The sequence below is a fragment of the Etheostoma spectabile genome, chromosome 17, assembly GCF_008692095.1.
Source record: "Etheostoma spectabile isolate EspeVRDwgs_2016 chromosome 17, UIUC_Espe_1.0, whole genome shotgun sequence".
NCBI lineage: Eukaryota > Metazoa > Chordata > Actinopteri > Perciformes > Percidae > Etheostoma > Etheostoma spectabile.
The window spans coordinates 10479767-10504234 of record NC_045749.1 but is presented as its reverse complement, the minus strand read 5'-3'; the positions used below and the strand labels follow the sequence as shown (position 1 = coordinate 10504234).

Genomic DNA, 24468 nt, shown 5'->3' with positions numbered 1-24468 from the left:
CATCTGTCTATAATGTATTGATACTAGAATCAGAGGGGCATCCCACCCATTGTACACATCAAAGTCAATTTAGTAGTCATTGGGGAGTGCTTCACATCCTGTGAAAAGTGTTAAGGAAAGTCTTTTATGGCTCTGGAGGGGCTTTGTCAAGTTGGAGATCAAGTGACATCAGTTTAGTAAACTTTTGGGATATTTAAAGCAAATATTTTTTGACATTTAGGGGCAATAGGCTTATTCGTTTTCTGGCAGAGTTAGATGAGAAGATTAATCCTGCTCTCATGTCTGATAGTGGCATTAATCTTTTCATCTAACTCTCCACCAGAAAGCAAAAAAGCGTATTTCCCCAAGATGTCAAATTATTATTTCACAGAAAGTATGCAATATTAACTTTGTGTTTAGTTTGAAATACGAGGTAGAGAGGGTCCAACAAAAGAAACTTAATTTTTATTATGGGAAGTGTGGCTCCAGCGTTTTAGAGCTTGACCCATAAGAGCGAGTGAAGGATGAAAGTCAGGATCTCTTGGCCTCTGCTGCAATAAATTTGACCATTCTATTTTCTCTCTTTTAAGTCCCACTAATTTATGGAAGTGCAATATTAAATTGCTGATTTTCAGTAATAATTCTGTCAGTATATCAAAACATGCCTGCCATGAAAAACTCTTTTTTCCTTTATACTAATTTGTTCATTATGAACCTCAATGATGCTTTTTTGTTTACTCAAATCTAAATGTTTTGGTTCCAGTCTATTGGATATTAACAGTAGGCACAGGACACACAACATAGCTGGTGATCCAATTAGCAATGTGTTTTCACTTTGTACACAATACATGCATCTGTTGTGTTTCTGTGGGTTGTCGTAATATGTGTGTGTGTGTGCGTGCGTGTGTGCGTGTGTGCGCGCGCCTTTTGTCTCTGTGTGTATTTCATTTTCCCAATAATTTCCCCTCGCACATGCTGTGATTGGGCTCAGGCAGCTTTGCCCCCAATTCGATGCTTATCTTTCCTGACTGTGGGAAGGCTTATTTTTCGTTTCAGTGAAATATGCCAGGCTAACAAGCCTCTAACGAGACAGAAGGAGGGTTTGGGACATTGCCTGGATATGAGAGAGCAGCAAGTGCGTAACCATGGTGCTTGTTAATTTTCAAGGGGAAACCTAATTTCACAGTAGCCGCATGAGAGATTTGGCTTCCGAGCAGAGAGGCTGTTGCCTACGCACTTAACTGCGGCATCAGAATTAAGTCCCGTTTGCCGCGTGGAACCAATGCAAGTAGGCAATTAGAGGGTCCTGTTTGGTCCACCAACAGAAGCTCCAACAGATTTTAATAAGTCAACCAAACTCACATTAGGACATATGCAACGTACTGGCTTAATCACTATTTACCTCTGTCTGTTTTACCTCTTGATTCATTATTTATCTCTTTTTCTCTATCCTACTCTCACTCAGGTTTCTGTGGTCAATGCATTGGACATGCAAGTTGTTGTGTCTACTGTCCCACCTTCTTTAGTGGAAGCAAATAGGGAGGAACTCATTAGGTAAGAAAACATTTGAAACATGAAAGAAAAACTAAATCACCCTGTTAATTGAGAAGAAACCAATTCCGGTGTTAGCACAATGCTAGGAGTACATTTTTGTTTCAATTTTAATATTTTTTTTCAATAGATTAAATAACGTCACCTTTTCACAAGCCTCCATGAGACTGGGCTGTTTCAACAGACCTCATCTCACTCTCGTCCATGCAACATTATTTTCAGTACAATTCTTTGCCCTCTAATATTTCTTTTGTTAATTGATCTCAGGAAGATTTGGCACTGGAAATTTAATTGCATTAATTGTACTGTGCTCTGATATGAGGTGAACTTGGTTCAAGGTGTAACCTTCATTTGCTTAATAAAATTTTTTTGTGGGCATTGAGTGGTTTTGTATGATTTAGCTGTGCTAAACAAGTGTTGTTGTTCAATTACCATTGACCAATGGATTAAGATCATGGATTAGCCAATGAGACAGTTGAGTCTATCCTCTAGAGTCTGTTTTCCTGGTCCAAATTAATTAATAATAGAGATTCAACAAACATCTTTTTGTGGGGCACTGTGTTTAGTTTAATTAGTCAATCTGAAAGGCAAATGGGTGTTAATAGTTGTTTTTCAAGAGCTTGCTGTCTCTCTCCCATACAAGTGACACTGCTCTTTAGGTTGAAAAACACACACATTAGTCATGTTAAGCTCTTTGCAGTGATGACATTTGAGAGGTCTCCGATTTTGCACAGTGCTGGTGATAATCCAGGGCCATTTTACCTGAGTGCTAAAACTGTTTTTCCACCTTGGCAAAGGCAGACAGAAAGGCTTTCCTTTATTGGCTGTAATTTGAGGTGTGGAATTCTTCCCTGCCTGAGAAAGCTTATCAAAACATTGCTTTGCCAAGAGCCTGGTGTGGAGAAGCAAAATGCAGCCCAATGGGACAATCATTGCCTGAATGGAGTACTTAAAATTGGTGGCTGTCACATTTGTTTGGGCACAGAGGTGCCTAAAATGGTTTGTACTACTGACACTTTGGTTTATATAATTCTGGCCATTACCTCATTTTTTGCATTTACGGCAGTATTGCTTTCTTTATATATGTTTGACTTGTGGTTTTGTGTTCATTTCAGTATTCTGGAGCGCCACATCCAGGACCAGATTCCAGGTGCCAAGGTGATTGTAGAGTCAATTGGGCCACGTCGTCATGGCGATGGCTTTGAACTAGAAGACTACAGTAAGTCGGACCTGATGGTGTACGCCATTGACCCGCTCACCAACAGGGCCATCTCACCCAAGGAGCTCTTCAAGTGAGTGGGTGAATTTATCATAAGAAGAACAGTACATAATTTGGTTTAAATTGATGTCCTAATGTCCCTGCTGTGCTGCATGTCTTCCCAGCAGTCTCTTTTATGAGCAGGCTCCTCAAAGCTTCCTCCTCTTCAGTGTCTCAATCTTCTTTGCTTTAAAAGATATGATTATCTTTCAGTAGCACCACATAATTCACGTCATAAAAAATGAGCAGATATAAGGAAGAAAAAAAGGGGGGAGGGGGGGGGGTGAAGAAGGGAGTATTTCCATCAGTCCATTCAACCCATCAAAGGGCCTGGAGATATGCAAGAAATACATTGAATTCCTTTGGTTTTGGCCATGTTCACATGCTATTAAAGCAACTTAAAAAGTGCTTACAAGAGACTGTTTAATCCCTTTAGAAGAAAAAAGACCTTTGCTGGCACCTGATGACAATCTTACCTTTCTCATGTTTCTTAGCCCCTCTGTAAAACCGATCAGACATCAATCTTAAAAAGGCAACACCGATAGAGCATGAAAGTTGCCAATCAAACACCCCCTTCTGAGTTATCCCCTTCACTGTCTACAAATTTGCTCTCCTCCTACATTGAGCTATCTAATCTCTATTTCTCCTTATCTTTGGTTACTGCCAATTTTGTGTGTGGTCCCTAACCCCTCTCCCCCCCCCCCTTCTCTTTGTAACAATTTAAGTTTCAATGCTCAACTCAAATGACATTTGAAGGGCTTTGTTTATGTACTGAATTAATCTATATACATTATCTCAGTGTCCTTGACCATGAAAGGAGGGCCCTCAACTGTTTCTTCAAGTGGGGAATAGAGCTTGAATCCAATGGACGTGTGGCACTTTTGTCATAAGAACAGCTTTTTTGTTTAACCAAAACAAGTAACCAAATCCGTTATCACAAGTGGCAGCTTTTAAGAGAGCCAAGCTAATTTTAAAAGAGGCTTACTACATCCCTGCTTTAACATGAATCTGCTTCCTTACATACAGATACTGTCAGGAAAATCATTCCGACTAGAGGAGAAAGGCTTTTTATGCATGCAGCGCATGTCTGACAATGTTGTAGGGTAATTGCATGTAATATATCTGCGACTTTGCTGTCGGATCACAGAGGGAGAAAGAGAAAGACAACATTGTGAGTGGATTCTTGTGTAATAGAATGTCCTTATGTCACCTTGAATGCAGCACCCTCTACCATTTGAGCTTTCTGGAGGATAGATTGCCAGAGAGGCCATTTGATAACCTTTATCTCCACTCATTTATTCACCTTTAAAAAAATAAAAATTACAGTAATTGGATGTGGCATTGTGCTTACTCCTTTGTAAAGCAGAATGTTTGAAAGCCACTCTCGTTATTGTTACAGAACAACGTTGGAGGAAAAGGGGGCAGATTTGTTTGTACTCATGTTCATTTTAATACAATATTGATGCAAATTCTGCCACATATCTGTAATTGAAACTCTGTAAAAGTGTGATTCAACACATTTTGGTAGAAAGGTTACACTAAGTAGTTCATTTATCTCCTTTTGACAAATCATTTGCACGTAAAGATAAAAAAAAATGCATTTCTATGAGCAGAATGCAGATCCCCTGTCACATTGACTTCATTCATAAGGTGATTACTAAATCTGAATTACAAGATGTTACTGACCTCATGAAATGAGATACTTAACCTGCAATAACTGTTTGTTTGTTTTTGGCCACTGCCGAAACATGATGTTTGAAGTTGACATGGCAAACTTTTTAGTAAACGTTGCATGTATACAAATCCAGCAGTTCACATATCAACATTTTTATTTCATATGGAGAGCTCTGTTTTGGGTCTCTACAAACTTCTGAGGGAAATATATGGCTCTTTAGCTGGTCACTTGTCGCTAACTGCGCCATTTGACATAGTATGTATTGTACCACAGGTTTTTAGAGCTTTTCCCCTGGAAACTGCTGCCTGCTGTATTGAAATAGACGCTACTAGAGCTCTGAGAGTGAACCAAAACTGTTAAGTTGTGGGCTGGACAGCAAAACAATGGGCTGAATCTCGCTTTAAAGTTCCATAAAGCCGAGCTGACCATTTTTACATTCTCACATTGTTTTCACATCATCATTTGATGCATTGTTTTTACAAAAATATTAATTATAACCGGTTAAAAATAAATGATGTTCAAGAGTATGCAAGATTAAGAAAATTACCAACTGAGTTGCTATAAAATCACTTTTCTCCTGTCGTAAACCATAGATTTCTTGATGGGAATGTGCTGGAAATCAACAAGGAGTTCCAGCCGTACCTGGGCGAGGGTGGACGCATCCTTGAAATCCGCTCTCCAGACATTGTGGCTAGTGTGAAGAAGGCAGCACAGGCTGTGGGCTACACAGAGGGAGCTCTCTTGGCCCTAGCCATCATCATCATCCTCTGCTGCATCCCTGCCATCCTTATCGTCATGGTCACCTACAAACAGTGAGTACTTTCGCCTCAGTAATCATCACTGTATTCGATTAATCATCTTTACCCGGTTGTCAAAAAATTAAGAGGGCAATACATTTTAATTTAACAGACCAATGTCCTGGGAGATAATATATTACACTAAATTTTAGCAGAAGCATTTGCTCCATTTCAGACAAATCAGATATTTATTATTTAAATGTAAACCATTGTTTACATCCTGTAACCTGTGGCTTGTTAGAATAGAGCCAGAAAAAAACACAAACAGCATTGTTTGTTTTTGGTGTTTGTGTGTCTCTCCCTTTTTTTTTCCCTCTCTCTATCTGTCTCTCGCTCTCATTAGACATGCTGACTGTGCACTCCACTGGGCTAATCTCCCTGCTCATGCTCTGGGAAAGCAGATTAATTAACACTCATTTGTGACAAATATCTACAGCCAATTGTGACCGTCACAGTGTGTCTTCACGCTGCTTAATCATCTCTGCCTGACACACACCACAATAAACAATGCTTGGCCTTCTCTATCACTCTCATTCACGCTCACGCTGTGCGGCTTACAAAAATGTGATGCCCTTTGTTTAATAGCGAGGTAGTTGAACTCTTTGCTGGCAAGAAGTCAGGTTCTTACCCCCTCTAATCGTTGGTATGCTGCGAATGTTCCATAAACGGTGATGTTTGGGAAATGTTTATCCACGGCAGATGGGCCGAGTGGTTGTCATCACGCAAATGCACAGACCAAACACACAGCAGAAACCGAACACTCAAACTGTCACAGCAGATGGCACTCTGTTGGTGGCGTCATTACTTTGGTAAAATTAAATGATTCAGGGAATCATTTTCTGCGTGTCAACATAACGCGTTGTTGCCTAAATGTGGGTATGAACATAATATTTAAAACATGAATCTGTTTATTCATGTGGAATAATTGAATTTTGTTGTAAATAAGTAATGGAGACATTAAGCATAAAAGATTCACTAGAGAAGAAAGCATAGGCTACTTTTTTGCATGTAGCATTGCAGTCACTGCTGAAGGCTTGAGTGCTTCCGACTTTGCATAGAAATTAAAGAGAATGTCCAGAAAGTTTTCTCCTGTTTTGTGGTAAAATATTTAGCATTGGATGTTATACAAAGATCTTTTTTGTCTGAGTTAGGATTGCATGAATATTTTTGTCTAGCATGTGTCTGTCTCACCTCCCGACATTAAATACCTCCGAGCATTAAAATTGAATGGGGTTACACTCTTGACAAATAATGTAATTACTCATGTCTTTTTGTCCCATCTCTCCCCCCCCCCACACTCTCCTTTCTTCTGAATCAAAACCTATAACCAGATTCAAAGAGTAAGTAATTCGTCTTCTACAAGTGATTGCTCTTTCATTGCTTGAAGTGTGCATGTGTGAAGTACAGTTTTTCCCTCTTCTTCTGTAGTCATTAGTTATTTAAAAATGAGTTGAATGTGCGAAGATGATTAACAAAATGTCTGCCAGCATAATGACGCATAATAAAGCACACTGATTTATCTTGTAGGTTACAGAATGAATGTTTAATTTGGCATTTTCTCTTCATTTGGGAAATCTTATGAAATTCATAAGGAAAATCAACCTAAAGTAAACAAGACACGGTTCTGCACTAATATTTTCTTATTCATTCTTGTGAGACCTCCTAGTTAAGAAAAGTATAATCGCACAGAATTTAACTCTAAACACACACACAAAAACTAACATCTACACTAACCTTTTAGTTGTTAGGTATCATACTAGTCAGTGTCATTTTATTTGGCTGTCATATGTTGTTTTCATTCTTTAAGCTCCATTAAGCAATATATTGGCATTAATACAGAAACAAATGCAACTAAATGCGAAACAAAAAACGAGTAAACAAGAGACAGATATTTTTGTTGGTGGAACAAACCCGGACTCAAATGGCAGTGAATATTGGACTTACAGTTTGTACATGGCAACTAAGAGTTGTGGGATAACCATGTTGCCAGCAATAATTGCTATTGTTTTAACCATGGAAATTAAATGAATTAAAATAGTTTCTAGTTCAGTGAAATAAAGGTCCAATGTGTAGTACTGACAGCTAGTGTTTCAAATATTTACTGTAGTACAAATTCTAAATACTGGAGAGATTTGTCTCCCCCGCCCCCTCCTTCTCAGAAGTTCACATTGGTTGCCAGGCTGAGACCGCATCATCCAACAATGTTGCTAGACGCTTGTCTCACATAGCCAGATATTATTCCACAGCATAGAGGAGTAGCTAACGTTAGATGCTGGCTATATTTGCAGTTATAAAAGCCCACGCTCACATGGAGCTCTGTAGCCAATTGACACACACTTTTTGGGCTTAGAATTACAGTAGGAACCGCTAAAACCTTGCAACCTCGCCGTCCTTTTCCAACCGACCCAAACACACACTTTATTAGCTCTGTTAGAAACATGCCAGTTTTTTTTTTTAGGCAGGGTAGAATCTATCTCTGTTGATCCCGTACGTTACAGCTGTAGCGCGCTGGGTTACTTTTACTTTACTTTTACTTTTTTACAGGTATATCTGGCAACCCGTGCCAAAGTGGGCAGTTGAAAAACAGGCCAACAACAAACAGGCCAAAACACAAACAGAAATTTTGTCACGGAACAAAAGTTTTAAAAGGAGAAAATACTGGCATTTGCATTGCATGTTTTTTTTAAATCTGATGACGCATTGGGGTCATTTTTGGATGTATTACAGTAAATATATTACATATTGGACCTTTCTTGAATCTGCCCTTATCAGTTAAAAAAGCTTAATGCAGTTTAACATCAGCATGATTTAAGAATAGATGTTACCCCAACATCTTTTTGACATGACTAAACATAAAAGTTTTAGTTTTTCCACCTGCATGTGTGTTACTGCATGTGTCTCTTTATTTTGCAAAAAAATGCCTTGTGGATCATTCATGGTAAAGACTACATATATAAGTGACGTGTTAACTACACTATTTTAGAAAGGAGGAGTTCATTATTGACTACATTGAATGTGAAAGAAACCGAGACTTATATTTTGGGTTGAGTTTTCTTTGTTTTTTGTGTGTGAGTTTGTTCTGCATGTAGAAACACAAATCTTGGTGACTTTAAATGTGAATACTTTGCACAGGCGACAGGCTGAGTGTTCCAAAACTGCCAGGATTCAGATGGCTTTACCACCAGGAGGGAAAGCAGCTCCAGCAGTTGCTCCCGGTGCTAATCTCTATGAGGAACTGGGCGACAGCAGCAGGTGAGTCAACCCAAACCCTTTATTTATTTATTTATTTATTTATTTATTTAATTTCCCATCACACCGGTTCCCTTTTCAAGCAGGTACTCTTGCTCTGAAGGTTCCTTCCTTTTGAATTTCTGATCAAAACTCACAAGAAATGCTTTCAGGTTTAATGCAAGTAATTCTGTCTTGGTATTTTCCTGTTTTTTTACACCAACCGTTGTCTTTGTCTTTACGGATTATGGTTGTCCACATATTTTTCTATATTTGTCAATCCTCCAACGTATGACTTGCTTTTGGTAGAGGGTGAGATCAGTGAAAAGACTCCATAGTCTTCATGCATTGGTTTGCTATTTCTATTGGCTTCATGTTCCTTGTCTTCATTAACTTAAAGCCCAACCTATAGAAATGATTGTGCATGCTATATAAGCATTACTTAACCATAACTGGTCACTTGATTAATGTATAAAAATACTTAAAAAAGCCATACCATCCCGTAACAGTTATTAATGCTCTTTGATAGCCACATTGTAAAGTTGAGAACATGAACAAACGTGAACATTGTTTATGAATGTTTATTAGACACCTTATTTAACTGTGTTTAACAGTCAATTAATGGTTATTAATGGCAATTCATGTACCCTTGTTCTAAAGTGTTACCAAATTAATTTAAACCTTCCTGTGATTAATACCTACATTGAATACTTCCTGAGCTTGCCTTTATGACGAGAGTTTTTTGCCATCGGATTTCAACTTTAATTTAACTACCCCAAATGTGGAATGAAATGTTAATGCTGATTAAATTAGGTTGAATTGAAACTTTTGCCCCGCTGGGTTTAATAATTTTGATTTACTGCATGTTTAAGGAATACTGCTACCAACATCACAATTGCTGTTAAACAGAAAAAGAAAATGGAAATTTAACAGCAAGCTGTAAAGAGCTTTTGCAATATTTACAACAGATGTTGACCAACACTCAACAACAAGCAGAAGCTTTAAATTCTGTAGCAGGAGAAAGGCTCTCGTGGGAATCTTATTGTAGCCGAACAGCGTTTATATGGGGGTTATTTTCCAGCCTGCACTAAGGAACAAGAGGAGTTTGTTTAATAAACAACCCTATTAAAAGCCTGAAAAAAACTCCATGTGTAAAGCAAAGTTTTCTATGCAGAAAGGTATTGTGTGTGTGTGTGTGTGTGTGTGTGTGTGTGTGTGTGTGTGTGTGTGTGTGTGTTTGTGTGTGTGTGTGTGTGTGTGTCTGTGCTTTTTCTTGTGCCAACAGTCCTCCGATACTCTCAGATGCGCACAGCAAATAAATCAGTACAGTATTGACATACTCTGGAGCTTACGCTTCATCCACACCTCTGACATTTCTGCTATAGTCTTCTTACCATCTGTGTGTGTTTCTATCTTCTCTATCATTACTAATCCCCTCTCTTTCTGGATTCAGGCTGCAGTAAGTAATCTCAAAACATATTAAATCTGAGATCTATGATCAATATTGTTTGTAAATATAGCACAAGAGCAGCACGCTTGTTTCCCCTCCTACAGCTTTTGAGCATATGCATTTACTATACATAGATATTATTTTGTTATGTACTTGTACGTGTAGTCCTGAAGATTTTGCTTTTACCAACAAATAACCTTGTGCATTAATACATTTTAAGTTGTCAAAGCCTGTTTTTGTTAATTGACCTTGTGAGTTAATTGACCGTGAAGTGTTAGCAGTTGGAAAGTTTAGGTTTTTGAGGCTTATTGAAACTCTAACTTTTATGTAGTCAGGAAAGAGAAGCACTCTTTGTTTTGACGTACTGTCGCTACTTTAATAGATATGACTATACTATAGCTGTCTGCTCTCTCCCTTCCCATCATCTCCTTTTGTGCTCTGTCGTCCTTATCTTCATCTACCTTACATATCTTAGTGTTGTGACTGATTGCACTATTGCATCCAATATGGGTTGATGTTGCTTATTTGCATCATCATTTTTCTTTAAAACAAAGCCCAGTGTATCTGAGGGCATAATCATTTTACAGTTTTAAAATTTATTCACATCACATTGTAAATCTTTAGCATAAGCTTAAGATGTTTTAAAAAAGTCATCTTTTTCATTTAATTTCCTTCAAAATAATGACATATGTCTGTTGGAGTAAGCTCTGCAGATGTTATGAGTAACAGTCACAATACTTAGAGTCATAATCCATTGAAATGCAGGAAAAAATGATAGTGGAGTTGCTTTTGCCAAACTTTCTTTTCTTCGCTTTGCTCACCCTTAGGCTATCAATCTCACCTGTTTCAAGTCTTTTTTTCTTTTTCACCTCCACCTTTTACTGGGGCAGGGCTAAAAAGTCTGTCATTGAGGAGGCCGACCACCAGAGGATTCTTAGCAACTTTGCCTGTCGCGCCATTGCAGCCCGCAGCAACGGAGCATTGCATGTCAACTTGCCCAAGTCGGAGAGCAACGTGACCTTCCTCTCTGACCAGAACCCACTCATCACTCACAACCCTGTATACGATGACAACAGCCCCCTTGGTAGTCCTGAAGTCTTTGCACAGGGGGAGAGTCGGTCTGAAAAGCGATTCTCCTTTTCCCCTGGCTGCTCAGCGGGGTCAGAGCACTTCTGGTCAATGCCTGCTCATATTCACGGAGGGCTGCACGGTTACGTGCCAATGAGACAAGCTCTTATGGACCCAGACGATTGGGAGCTTCAGATACTCCAAGCATCCATGAGCGGTAGTCGACGGCTAGAAAGTTCACAAACACTTAACCTGAGGGGCAGCACAGAGACCAAGTTGTCAGTCCGTGAGCAGGCCAGGCAGTTTGAGCAACAGGCAATCCAGGAACAAACCCGCAAGCAAAACAGAGGTTCCCAAGGCTCCCTCTCTTCCATCCTTGTCAGGGATAGAGACAGCGATGACACGCTGGAGCTGACTGCAGGATCTCTGCTCTCCATCATGGATTACACCCACAGCCCAACTTCTGTATGCAGGGATGTTCCCCCCAGTATTATCCTTACTCAGGGAGATGACTCGTGGCCCCTGACTAGTCCGAGACCAACTCCACCTGTCCTCAGGCGGTTCAGCTCCGGTATCTCTAGCAACATGACGGTTCAGCCTTGTCACATCCATGTGGAGATCATACCAGACCCACCAGAACACCCCCCACCTCCTCCTCCCCGGCGACATCCACCTTCCCCACCCACATCTCCTCCTCCTTCTTCTCCATCTTCACCCTCCTACCTTCATAAACCTCAATATACCCTTCACTCCTCTCCTCCTCCTGTCTATAATAAGGTTGCACCCCCGCCCCCGCCTCCTCCTCCACCCCCACCACCGCCCCTTCCCCCACCTCCACCTCCAGCATATCTTCCTCCCCCACTACCACCCTCACCCACTATCAGTGATCAGTCGCGGCCAGTCCTCCAGTTTGTTCCAAACTTTTTGCCGTCCGTGTCCACGCTTCGCCCTGTTTCTGAACGAAAACACCCCCCTCCGCTTGACCCATCACAAAGTGACGTCGGGAAGAAAGAACTTAAAGGGATCCTGAAAAACATCCAGAATCTAGCTGCCATAGAGAGGTCTGTTGCCAAGCTGCACAGCCAAGTAGACAAGCCTTGTAAGGTACCCAACAAGAAACCACAAGTGACTGGAGAATCAGAGGGTGCTAACAAACTGCAAAGCTCTGATACCTGGAATGAGCAGAGCACGCCAAAAACAACCAACTCCAGCTCTGCAGTCCAAATTACCTCGACAACAAGTATGAACTGCCATGAAAATGGAACGAGTGAACTGAACATGTCAACAGACGTTCAGCAGACAAGCCAATTGAACTCAAACGGCCCAAACACTGCTGAGCACTTTTCCTCTCAATCCACAGTGTTATGACTTTTTCTTTGTCTCCACACTCTCATATTTCCATCTATACATATCCATGCCTGTTTTTCCATTGTTTCCAAATACTGTTTTTTGTTTGTTGCAGTTTGTAGTATTTTATATAAGCTTTAGCCAAGTCAAAGAATTGTGACTGCTTGGGCAGTGACTGCTTTCAGACAAAATGCTTTTTTTACATATTACTTTGTATGAAAGTCAGATTCTGTTGGCGCTCACCTGCCAAGAAATGTACTCCGCTCTGCCACATCTGTACAGTATGCGTGCAGGCTTGCATTAGGACATACAAGAGGCATGCAAAAGTTTGGCTCAGTTCATTTGCATGTTTTTATAATCGTAACTGTTATGATATCTATGATAGTATTAAGCATAGCCCAGAGTTAGGTCACTTTATCATGTTATAAGTATCATATTTTAATTCCTAATTTTAACATTAACCTCTCATAACCAAAGTAACTTTAATTAAATTACAATAAACACCAACATTTATAATTCCCACAACCCTGGGGTATGTTTCCAAAACCATTTGCTTGCTGCATGATGCTGATTTTGTAAATGTTCTTTTTAATTCTTCACATAAGATAAGAACATGAACATTTAGAATGCTGTTGCTTATTGCAAAATCCAAATAAAGCAAAGGCAAAAAAACGGTAGATGTTTTTTCAAATGAGAGTAAATAAACCATAGCCGTTAAACTTTTCCCAAAGGTATGCAAATACCAGGACAGGAGCTTCAAAGTATTCAGGAAGGCTGATTGCGTATTCAGAATGTTGCAGTGACACATAAAATATTACATTATTTTTTAGCTGTTTTTAAACAAACTACCTATTGTGATGAAAGAATGTGAGACCTAAACATTACAGATGTATGATGCAGTGAAATGAGAAAGAACTTATTATCATATCCAGCCACTTATCAGGTTAACAATATACACGTTACAAAATGTATAAACCAACATTAGACAAAATTACACTAATTGGATATTTTACTAAGGTGGGCTACAGGAAATCCTTTTGTTTAAATGTTAAATGCAGATACAACAGGGCCAAGCACTTCTAATTGAAAACATTGTCTTATGTCTTATTTATGTCTTATATGCATCGGCAATAAAACACATCCATTCTGCGGCAGGTTCATGTTGAATGAAGTTCTGGGGGACCTGTCTATTCACATGTGTGCAGAGATCCTCCCAGCATGATAAAGTAGTCACTGTGATGTTCGGGTGCACACTGGAAAAGGCTAATTAGAGAACCAATCAATCGTTAACTAGGGCCGCCGCCTGTGGGACTGTCAACTACTGTTACCCTCTCCTTTCCTTTTCCATTTCTCTGACCTTCTGCCTTTGCCATTTGTCTGTGTTTCTCTCTCTCTCACTTCCCTTGTAGTTAGTTCTAATACTTTCCAATCCTTGGCCTCTTCTTGTTAATCTTTCCTTGTGGTTCTCAGGAGAATCTATTACCTTCTTTACACTCATTGCAATGCAGCCACTGTTCCCCTTCTCTATTCATTTTTGAGCTCAGGTTTTTTCACTTTCACTCCTCTATCTTTCTCCCATACCCTTCATGTGTTTGCTTCAAGGCAAATGGTCTCAGCATACCCCCCTTCCAGAGCAATGTAATGTTTGATTCATCACACGTTGCCCTAATGGGCAGATCGAAGGCCTGCTAATTCCATATTCCATGTTGACTACATGGGGTAATCTCTTTTGTTAAAAAAAAAAATATATAGGCAAGCAGGTCACATGCTGTTTTTTATTTTATTTTCAACCCAAGGAGCAGTGCATGGTAGGCTTTATATTCAATTTTTTACAACTGGTTTGATCAAACTCTTTTGTCTCCCGACTGATAATTCATTGCAAAAAAAAAACAATCACAAAGAAGACAGAATTAAAACATAATGCCAGTTTTTATAATTTAAGTAACTCTAAACTTTATTTGTTGAGTGTTTTTATACGGAAACATTTCAAAATGTGGCATCAAAAATCAAGATCAATTTAACAGTAAACGTATGTTTGAGTAGAAATTTTAAACATGATACTCAGCATAGTAAATTCAGAAAAAATACAAACCAAAGACCATATGGTATACAAAAGATTAGGCTATAATTAATATCCATGTACACACAAAATGCTGAACATGCATGAAAACATCCACCTGCTCTTTCACAACATAATAACCTTAATGTAAAGCACATTATGTTTTTGTTATCATTTAACATTTTGGGAAATATGTTTATTCATTTAGGAAACAGTAGCTTGATAAGATCATTATGGTGACACAAGAGATTGATATCATTCTTCTCATCAAAATTTCGACAAAGATGAGCAAATTTCCCAAAGTGTTAACTGATTTCTGCTACAGTGGGTTGGGTAAATCTGTTTTGTGGGTTAATGTATTTGTAGCAGTAGAGTAATAAAACATTAATTCTGCATTAAAACATGCTGTGAAAAAACGTAAAGCTGGTTATTTGTGAAGCTCACCTTACTTGTAGATTTAATACACAAATCATTCTGTAATTCTGAGCTCACCTCTCTCACCCCTTTTTCTACAACATTACCTCATCACCCATCTTCCCCCAAGTCCCCTCTTCTGCAAACTTCTTAAGGCTGCTGTCCACTGGGCCATTTTTCTCGATGTTTCATGAAGCAGCAGTAGCCAGCAGCCAAGCCAACAAGTCATCCATCAGATCCCACTCCCATCATCCACTCTGCCTGGGAGGTGTGGCCATATGGCTGTGCCCTGTCCCCTGGTCCCTGCCCATAATAACAGATTACAGCTCTCCAGAGGAAGCTCACATCATTGCTTGGCCATATATCTGAGCGTGAACGTCTGCATTATTTATGGGCCCAGACAGGTTACAGTTGTACGCTTGTGAAACTGGAGGGTTCAGCCGAGCTGGTGCTCCATTACTCGTGGCTTCCTATTGACTCGTACTGAATGAACTGCAGATGCACTGTTATCCTCGGGAGCAGCAGTGGGTTGTTTTGTATATGTTTGACAAAGTGAAATTCCTCAGATTTACTTACTTCAATTTAGCTATTAAAAAAGATTGCTGTCTGTTGAAAGAAAATGGCACATTATGACGTGATAACCAAAGACAATTTTATTAACTTTCTTTGAGTCTGTAATTCCTCCCTGAATCACAATGTCCTTTTCATATCTGCGAGGAGATGCTCTAGATATGTCTGTATAAACATTGATTTCTTTCAAATTCCAATCTTCCCAGCCTCTCTTTTTTTGCATTTATTGTTTCTTTTTTCCTTCCCTGTTTGGATGAGATAACGGGGGGGAAACAGCCCACCGCAGCATGATAACATTGTGGCCTTAGGCACCCTTTTTTAAACTGAACAATATCTGCAACTTGGTAATTTAACACACGAAAATGCACAGTAAGTAAAGCTGCAATTCCCTCACTGGTCAGCAGAATGTAGACCCACTAGTCCTGTAGACTTAACATGTCATGTATCTAAAAGCACTTGAAATGTTGCTGTCAATCCATATTCATGATTTGTCTTAATCCCCCTCTTTCTGCCGCAAACAGCAGGCAAGGCTATGGCAGACAGGTAAGCATTCCTGTTGTGATGTGTGTCTATGTTATTGTTGGGCAGATACATTTTGTCACACTCAAGGCAGCTTGAGGCAGCGTATATCCTATTATTCCTATCTACAACTCACTTGATGGAAAACAGTGAATGAGATTAAGATGAGACCCCAGTGATAGGACTTCTGACACTGACATGACAGTTTAGGTTTGTTCAAAAGTCTGTTGTATTTCACAATGTTCCTGTCAAATAGCAGATAAGCATTTTAATAAGTGTGTCTCCTGTGTTGGAAAAAAAACTAATCAGGGACCAACAAAGTGACTCTGTTTGACATTAAAAGTCTTATTTTGTCACTTTCAAATAATCTTTGAACTGTCAGCATCTGACATAAGCAGGATATTTACTATTTTTGTTGCAATTTCTTTCTCTCATTGCTTGGCTAATGTCTTCCCTCTTTTTAATCAATCTTTTCATGGTGTTTCTCCATTGTTTAGAACATAGATTTAGTGATACACATTGTGTGTAGAGTAAACTCTTCCTCATGTTTGCGTCTCTCTTGCGTATCCCTTCCTTCATTTACCTTATCCTTCTTCTGTACTAATCTTTGGCAGCAACAGCAACTGCTGAGGCCATCTCTTCTGAGACCTGAGGTAGAAACACTCCTGCTTTTCTTAATTCCCCCTGCATGCTGCTGCGGCTACTGCTGCTCTTCTTTTTCTGTCAATTTCTGAGGAGTGCTGAGTAATTTCTCTTTCTGCCTCTCTAAAATGCAGGAACTCTCCATGGAGTCAGGTATCGATCCAGGCCAGGACTACTACGCACAAGACTACTATAATTATGACCAAGGGTGAGCATGCTGCTGTCTCATCTCTCATTATTCTTACTCTCATCCATGGAACTGATCTCCATTGGATCATTCAGAGCTAAAGAATTACATTGTTAGGACTTATTTTTTGTGACCTTACCTTCCAGCTGCCATTTCTTAGGTCATTGGGCAGAGGAGAGCATTTTAAAAAAAGTTGAGAATAAAATGATGAGGGTAACTTGTGTGCTGTTCCTTCAGCAGACATAACATGAGCGTCTACCCTTTCTACTTCCGTCAAATGAGATGAATTATGCAGCCTTGACTCAGACACCTGAGAGTGTGAAAGACATTCCCCATGGTTTAATGGAAAGAGGGTGTTTGACTTGCCTTTTACATAGCCCATATGGTCTAAGAGGAAAAACATGGAACTAAAAGCTGGAACAGCTGCTGAGAAATTGTTATTCATTAAACATTCTTTATGGCAGGTGACTTCCACCACTATGGGAAATTACAATTGTATCAAAACAGGGTGAAGATGTTTGCACCTTACAGGATGAAATTGTTGAAAGAAAATCTGACAGTTGTTTAAAAAACTGTCAAATGTTGAAATTAAGTGTTGTAATTGCCTCTGTCCATACTCAGCGACTTACCTAATGTAGTCTTTACTAACTGCAATTACCTCTGCTGTTGCTCACAGTGCCTGAATCACGCTAGCCTTCATTTGCAACAAGCTGTAATTATATTTTCACAGTATGTCACAAAGTTCATTGTAAAAGCAGCTAAATGCCACTGAGTGTACCGTCACTGTGACCGGATGCCTTTGATGTGTTTCTATTTGCAATTGAGGGGCACACTTTAGCAGCGGTCAAGCTTTTAATCCAGCAATCACCAGACCGTGTGGTGAACCGCCCTCACATGTTCAGAAGGTGGCATTGACACAAATTGCCAGCAGCCTTTTTCCTTTAGGCTCTGCTCTAAATCAGTATTGTAGAGTGCAAGGAATAATTCACCTTCAGCTATCCACGTCAGTTGAGGCCATCCACCATTTCCTCCTCTTCCCTGCCCCGCCACCCCACCACAACCCAATGCCGACAACATAATGGTGGATAATATCTCAAAATATTAATACTGTGAAATACAAAAACACAAGATAAATGATGAGATCCCTTCTTCTCCCTTGTCTTTTATTTTAATGACAATTGGCAGAAAATAAAAATGCATCCTGCTGTCTTTAGAAAGGAGTGGTTGGGTAGATCGTCTCATTTAACACTCCCCTGCTGAAAGCCATGTAGCAAAACATGCTCTGGAATGGAAAAAAACAGAACACTGGAGAAGACTTATGCTGCCTGATTTTATATTTTAATGGGCTTTTAGGCATAACTTATTAGTCCACAGATTCCCATCTCAACATGTGCATTCTTGTAATTTATTAGACCCCTTCTGACAAACCTGCAAATGTATACTCTACTATATTTATTTTTGGAAAAGCTCTATCAGCCTCTGTAACTTTCTATCTCTCCAGTAAATCCTTCCAAACATACAAAGTGATTTCCAGCGAGTGCAGCAAATCACAACAGCAATTACTGCCTATCTGATTGAAGATATTGCCAGATCTAAAAAATAAAAAGGATAAGCTGCGGTGAATGGGGCTTGACTTTTATAGTGGAGAAAAAATTTTGAGATGTAGATGAATACATTTATTAAAACTAAATAATCATTAACTCATTGTTGCGGATGCGGTTTACTTTAAGAATTCTTAAAACTATAAGCAAACGGCCAAGGCAGTTCCCAGTGATGCTGTTCTTTCTCATATTGTGTGTGAATATATTTCACAGGTATGACATTCCTCAGTATGGCAGTCGGAGGAGGCTGATACCGCCCATGTATGATGAATATGGAGAGGTGATCATGGAGGATGATGGGTTTTACTACAGTCCTCATGGCCCTGAGGTATTACCTTTTCTTACATGTGAATTTCATACTCTGTGATAATATAAAGACTATCTTATATATTATAGGTTGTATGTCCAATGTATTATTGAAACGGCAGTATGTACCCTATAAATATTGTGTCTTTATCATCAAAAAACTTTACTAAATTAAATATGACTGTCTTATGACCAGGCCAGAGGAAGAGGCAGGGGCCGTGGTAGAGGTCCACCCAAGAGGGTTGCATTTAGGGACATGCCAGGTGATGGAATTGAACAAGCTGAGCCAGCAGAGGTGACTGAGCCTTCTAAGGCTGCCAAGAAACTGAAGTCTGTCATGAAACTCAGCAAACTCCTGGCAGCCAGCAAGGGGGGAGAAGAACCGTCTGTTGCTGGTCCTTCTGGCCAATCTCCATGGAAGAAAGCCAAGATGTTCAAGATGTTTGGTGCCGGGAAGAAGGACAAGGATTATGCCAAACTGATGTCAGCCCGCCGTATTGACAGCCAGGAGAGTCTGACTGGCGGACCAGCAGTTACAGGACTAATCGACAGCAAGTCTGAGACCCGCAGCCGGCTCGGCAAAGTTTTAAAGAAAATCAAATTAGGCAACAAGTTGCAGCTTCGGAGGACGTCACAGAGTAGTGTGAGTCGTGGCTCGGCCACAGGCAGTGAGAGAGATGAGGACTCACAAGCAGCTAGTGAAGATGATAAGAAGTCTAAAGTGTCCATTAGTGTGACAGAAAGTGAGCCAGAAGCCGGTGTAAGTGGAAGCAGTAAGGAGAAAGACTCTGATGATGAGTCCTCTGAGAAAAGCAGTCTTGACCGAGATTATCTCAAAGTAGATTTGGACCGGGATGATGCCAACGAAAGCACTGTGGACTCAGAGGAAGAGCCTGAGGATGATCCCGGTGATTCTGATGAGGAAAGCAAGTCCAAATCTGAAAGTGAAGAAACTGAGAAGGAATCTGTCAGTGGGAAAGAATCTGGGACGGAAAGAGAATCAGATTCGGAGAAAGATTCAGAGTCAGAGAAGTCATCAGCTACAGACAAAGAATCCGAAACTGAGAAAGAGTCAGAGTCAGAGTCAGAGTCTAAGAAGGAGTCTGAATCTGACAAAGAATCAGAATCAGGCACAGCAACTGAGAAAGAAACAAGCACAGGAAAGGATTCAGGGACAGAGACAGACTCTGATGAAGAGTCTGAGGAGGAAAAGGCTTCAGGGAGCACTAGAGAAAGTGGGTCTTCTGCCCGCTCTTCCATGAAATCTTCAGCTACTGGGTCCAGCAAGAGGAGCAGCGCTTCAAGCGTGAGTGGTAGTGGCAGTGCAAGTGCCAGTGGGAGTGGGAGTGGTAGCCGGAGTGGGACCAGAGGAAGTGAATTTGCAAGTGAGAGTGGCAGTGGTAGTGCTAGCAGTGCTGCATCTTTATCTGGCTTAAGTGTTAGGTCATCCAAGAGAACCAAATCATCAGGAAGTGCAGTAACCTCTGAGAAGTCCAGTGAAGAACTCAGTGAGGGCGAGTCAGGAACAGGGACAGTCAGCGAGGCAGAGTCAGGGTCAGGGTCAGGAAGTGAAGGCTCTTTGTCTCGAGGGTCCAGCCAGAGGAAAATGTCTGGCTCAGAGTCTGGTGGAGGGTCAGAGTCCAGTAGTCAAATGACAGACCAGAGTTCACTAGGCAACCAGGAGAGTTTGGCTGGTTTACGCTCCACCAGCGGCAGCCGACACTCCCAAAAGTCACTCCTGAGCCATGGATCTGAGGACACAATCACAGAGGAGAGTGAAGAAGAGGATGAGGAAGAATCTGAGACTGCTGATGAGAGCAAAGACTCGATCAGCGAACTCAGTGATGACTCGTCGCCTGAGATTTCCAAGGTGGCGTCTGGAGACCCTGGGCCCTCGGCCCCCTACGCTGGTCCCACATACAGCTCCGACATCAGAAGCATCGGTGACACCTCTGTAGAGACATACGGAGGACTGTCCCCTATCACTGAGGTGGACGAGGACGCCATCTCCTCTGACAAATCTTCAGCCAGTGGCTCCGGATCATTGGCCGGAAGTACATCAAAGGGATCATCGACATCAAATGCTGATTCAGAGTCTGAAGGAAACTCAACTGCCTTGTAGAGAGATATATTGTCCACTGTGAAGTAAGAGTGAATAAAATCAATTACCCTTGCATGGGAGTAAAGAAATATTGCTTGCCACTACAGAGTGTTTCAAACGTCCACTTTTTTCTCATTTCCCTTAAGCAAGGAAAAACTTTGGTGGTTTCCTGCTGCAGAATATTAGAATTTTGCTCTCTTTGTTACACCTTTGACTTGTTCTTCTCTTTGATGTTTCCTGCGTGTGTTTTTATGCCTTTGCTTTTTATATAACACTATGCTCTTCTTTTTTGCTGTGGGATTTTGCATGTTGCAGTACTATCTGCTTTGACTGAATGTTTGTCTGGGATTCTGAAATTATTACTTTCTGGGTATAAACAATATTACCTTTTCCATAGAAAAAGAAGAGTTCTCGCCATAAATTCAGTTTTAACACAGAACTGCAGATTCTTGATTATAACATGTGGTTTATTCTCATTTTCTGAGGATGAAAATTCTTTAGTAGAACAACAATTCCTCTTAAAAGTGAATTTATATTACTCTAAAAACACCATTTTATGTTTGGACAGTATGTGTTAAGTATTGGATTTTTCCAGGATTCATTCTGGGATAAGTGAGTAAATTATGGCGAGAATTCCCCCTGAATACCGAGATCTTAATAGCTGGTGTACAACCCAGCTGGCTATCTGAAGTGTATGTGTTTGCTTCATTTTTCTCGAGAGAACCTTACTGTACCACCTGTAAAAACGATATGTTGACCATGATTCTTTATGTCCTTCTCAGCCTGGGAAAATGAAGCGTATTACGCTGGTGGTAGATCGGGAGAATGAAACCAGTTCCACAGGAGAAGAGAGCACCACAGAGACCCAGAGAAATCGACTCCCCAACAGCCACAGCAGCATCAATGGTAACATCTACCTCGCACAGAACGGCACTATTGTCCGAACTAGGCGGCCCCCCCACCCAAAGAACTTGAAGGGGGGCTCTCCTTGCCGACTCAGTAAGCATTTTAAAAAACTAGACAAATTAGGTGTGACTTATGAAGAACCCCCTCCCATTATAAGCATCGATGGCACAGGGGATGGCACAGAAAATGGAACAGGTACTTGTGTATCCTCTAACGTGGATGTTAACCTCAACACTCGGTCCTCCTGTGGTTCCCTTGGATCCACCATCACAGATCTTAAAAGTTTGGGGTCCAAAACCAATATTGCCAAGGCCTTGATTGACAGAAACAGCAGTGGCCCATGTATTAATGAGGAGCAAGAGTCTTCTGTGGACAACCACAAGGACAGTAGGGAGACACTGGAGTCCCACAGTGACCACACATTATCAGACGAGGAGGAGTTATGGATGGGACCTTGGAACAGCCTGCACATACCAATGACAAAACTCTGACTGACCATGCAGAAATTTAATTTCCTTTTTGTTGTTTTCCTAATTTTATCATGTTGTTTTAGTTAAGAAAATTATCATTATAAAATGATTGTGTGCCTCAACTGGATAAGCTCCAATCACCGTCTGACAGGCGATTTTATTTAACCATAATACGTTAAACCTTACTTGTACCAAGCGTTTATCGAAGACAGGGCTATTACAGATTGAAGTATAGAGCTGCAAGCAATGAGTGCCTCAAAGAAATCTGAAAATGTATGTAAGTTGTGCTTGACTATAATTTTAACTCTTTATTCAACAATGAAAATGGGCGTCTTTTATTGAGTGATTCTATGTTTTACTTTCCTTCTCAGCCTCAGTTTTTTTGTTTTTAATCTTAAACACGGATCACAAACAGATTGTCCTTCATTTCACTACAGATATTTACAGAGAAATCATGGTGAACATAAGAAATTGTGATTATATAGTCTATGATATTGAAGTAAAATACACTTATTTTGCTAATAGCATTTTACTTTCAAATAATTAAGATTGTCATTGATTATTTTATGTTGTGACCACTTGACAATTTTTTGAAATTTCTGAAAAATATATGAAATTATTTTTGTCTATTTTGTATCTAACAGAGATGGAGAATCTAACATGTGACATCAGAGGCATAATACCCAGATGACTGTCATCACTATTTCAACAGTGAAATATGACAGTGTGATCATAGCGTTTTTATATGGACATTTGTAACTACAGAATGTGGAATTTTCAACCCCTTTACATGATGCAGATTCACTCTGTTCATGATAATTTATTAACTGCCACATCAGGACCCTCTATGGGGGGAAAGGGACTACCAAAACATGTACCAGATTAAACAATAAAGTTCTAACCTTTAAAGGTGTATTGTGAAGTGTAATGCCTTTACTGTTTCTGCCACTTCATCCTATCCTCCTAATCAAGGCACTTTGGCAATGTGGATGATGCAACAGCAACTCGCAGTTTTGTAAATATTAAAATGCATAACTGTGTGCTTTTATGACGTTAAGAATGCTTAATTATAAAGATACAGTCCTTGAGTTTAATAATGGGGATAAAAGTTGAACATCAGGTAGCACACAGCAGTAGAACTTAACAGTAGGCTCAAAAATGTCTGGAGAGAGAGGTCTGTCAGATTGAGTCCTTTTCTATACAGTAAAGAAAAGCAATGACAGGTCACCAATCATGGGGATGTGGATAGTTACTAAATCTCTGAAAGGAGGGGAAAGTATGCCGGGGAAGTCTGAGAAACTGACAGTCTTCTTAAGCCCACTCTCTCACCTGTCAACAGAAACTGCAAAAAAAAGATGGCAGTGACCAAGAAGGCAAAAGCGATGGCAATCTCACATGTCCAAGCACATTCTCTCCATTTGTTTCTCAGTTTATCAAAGATTGAAACATCTTACACATCCAGAATGACATTTGCAAAAAGTGTCCTGCAGTCAGTCAAACTGCGAGAATGCCAATCAAGTTCACAGAGTGCTTAGGAAGGCTGCAGTTCAGGAAGGAGCAGGAGCTGAATGCCAGAGTGAAGTATCTTAAAAAGCTGCTCAGAAAATAGGTCAGGAGGGAACCTTGTTACCACCACAATAAGCCTTGTGTCCGAAGGATCAAAACAAACCTCTGCACTATGCTGATGGAAGAACAAAATATGGAAGCAAGACCTGCAAAACAAACATATATAACAGCCTGTTTATTTGTCAGTGGCGTCTTTTTCAACTGTTAAATGTGTGATATCTTGTGTGGATACATTTTTGGATGTGCACAGACAACAACAGGGTTGCTCTAGTGTTGACTGCCTATCAAGAACCTCCCGCTCCACCCTGCATGGACGCCCACAGGAACTGCATCTGCTGACAGGAGAACAGCATTGTACAAAATCAGTGCAGATGGGGCTCAATCTTGTCTTATTTGTGTGGTTATTTTCTCATAAAACTTGCGTAATACTTTTTAACAATACCCTAAAATTCGTAGGAAAAAAAAAGAAAAATTAGCAGTAGATATGAAATGCATCTGTACCCTCGTCTTCTCAAACACAAGGACATACTTCAGCAATCTCTTTTTGGAATACTTTCCTGATGAATTGGATTAAAGCTGGCCTAACGAATAATGGAAGCGTTTCTACTGAACATTTCCATCTGTCACAGGATTATGTCCCGCGCTTTTTTTTTTACTCCTCACCCTGATCATTTCACTTGATAAATTACATTAAAGCCTTAAGAATGGACATATCCCTGCGGGACTGAAGTTTTGTTTCTAAACAACCCACATTCAAATGTCTCCTCAAATAGG

General features: G+C 40.2%; 1 protein-coding gene across 13 annotated transcripts in view; it reads left to right on the top strand.

Annotated features, from left to right (window-relative positions):
- The window catches only part of LOC116705547 (protocadherin-15), a 207455-nt gene extending 184405 nt beyond the window's left edge, over positions 1-23050 (top strand). For 7 of the 13 annotated variants that reach the window (XM_032541808.1, XM_032541805.1, XM_032541806.1 and 4 more), the window contains 11 exons: positions 1445-1533; positions 2646-2822; positions 5057-5275; positions 6592-6600; positions 8393-8512; positions 15918-15939; positions 16530-16568; positions 16692-16765; positions 18559-18673; positions 18842-20796; positions 21535-21703. In XM_032541808.1, coding sequence (XP_032397699.1) covers positions 1445-1533; positions 2646-2822; positions 5057-5275; positions 6592-6600; positions 8393-8512; positions 15918-15939; positions 16530-16568; positions 16692-16765; positions 18559-18673; positions 18842-20773 — 2796 coding nt within the window. In that variant the 3' untranslated portion in view covers positions 20774-20796; positions 21535-21703. Of the gene's footprint in view, positions 1-1444; positions 1534-2645; positions 2823-5056; positions 5276-6591; positions 6601-8392; positions 8513-9941; positions 9948-10828; positions 12677-15917; positions 15940-16529; positions 16569-16691; positions 16766-18558; positions 18674-18841; positions 20797-21534 lie in introns of those variants that run through there. The other 6 variants (XM_032541815.1, XM_032541816.1, XM_032541813.1 and 3 more) reach the window with 5 other exon arrangements.
- The last annotated feature ends 1418 nt before the right edge of the window (positions 23051-24468 follow it).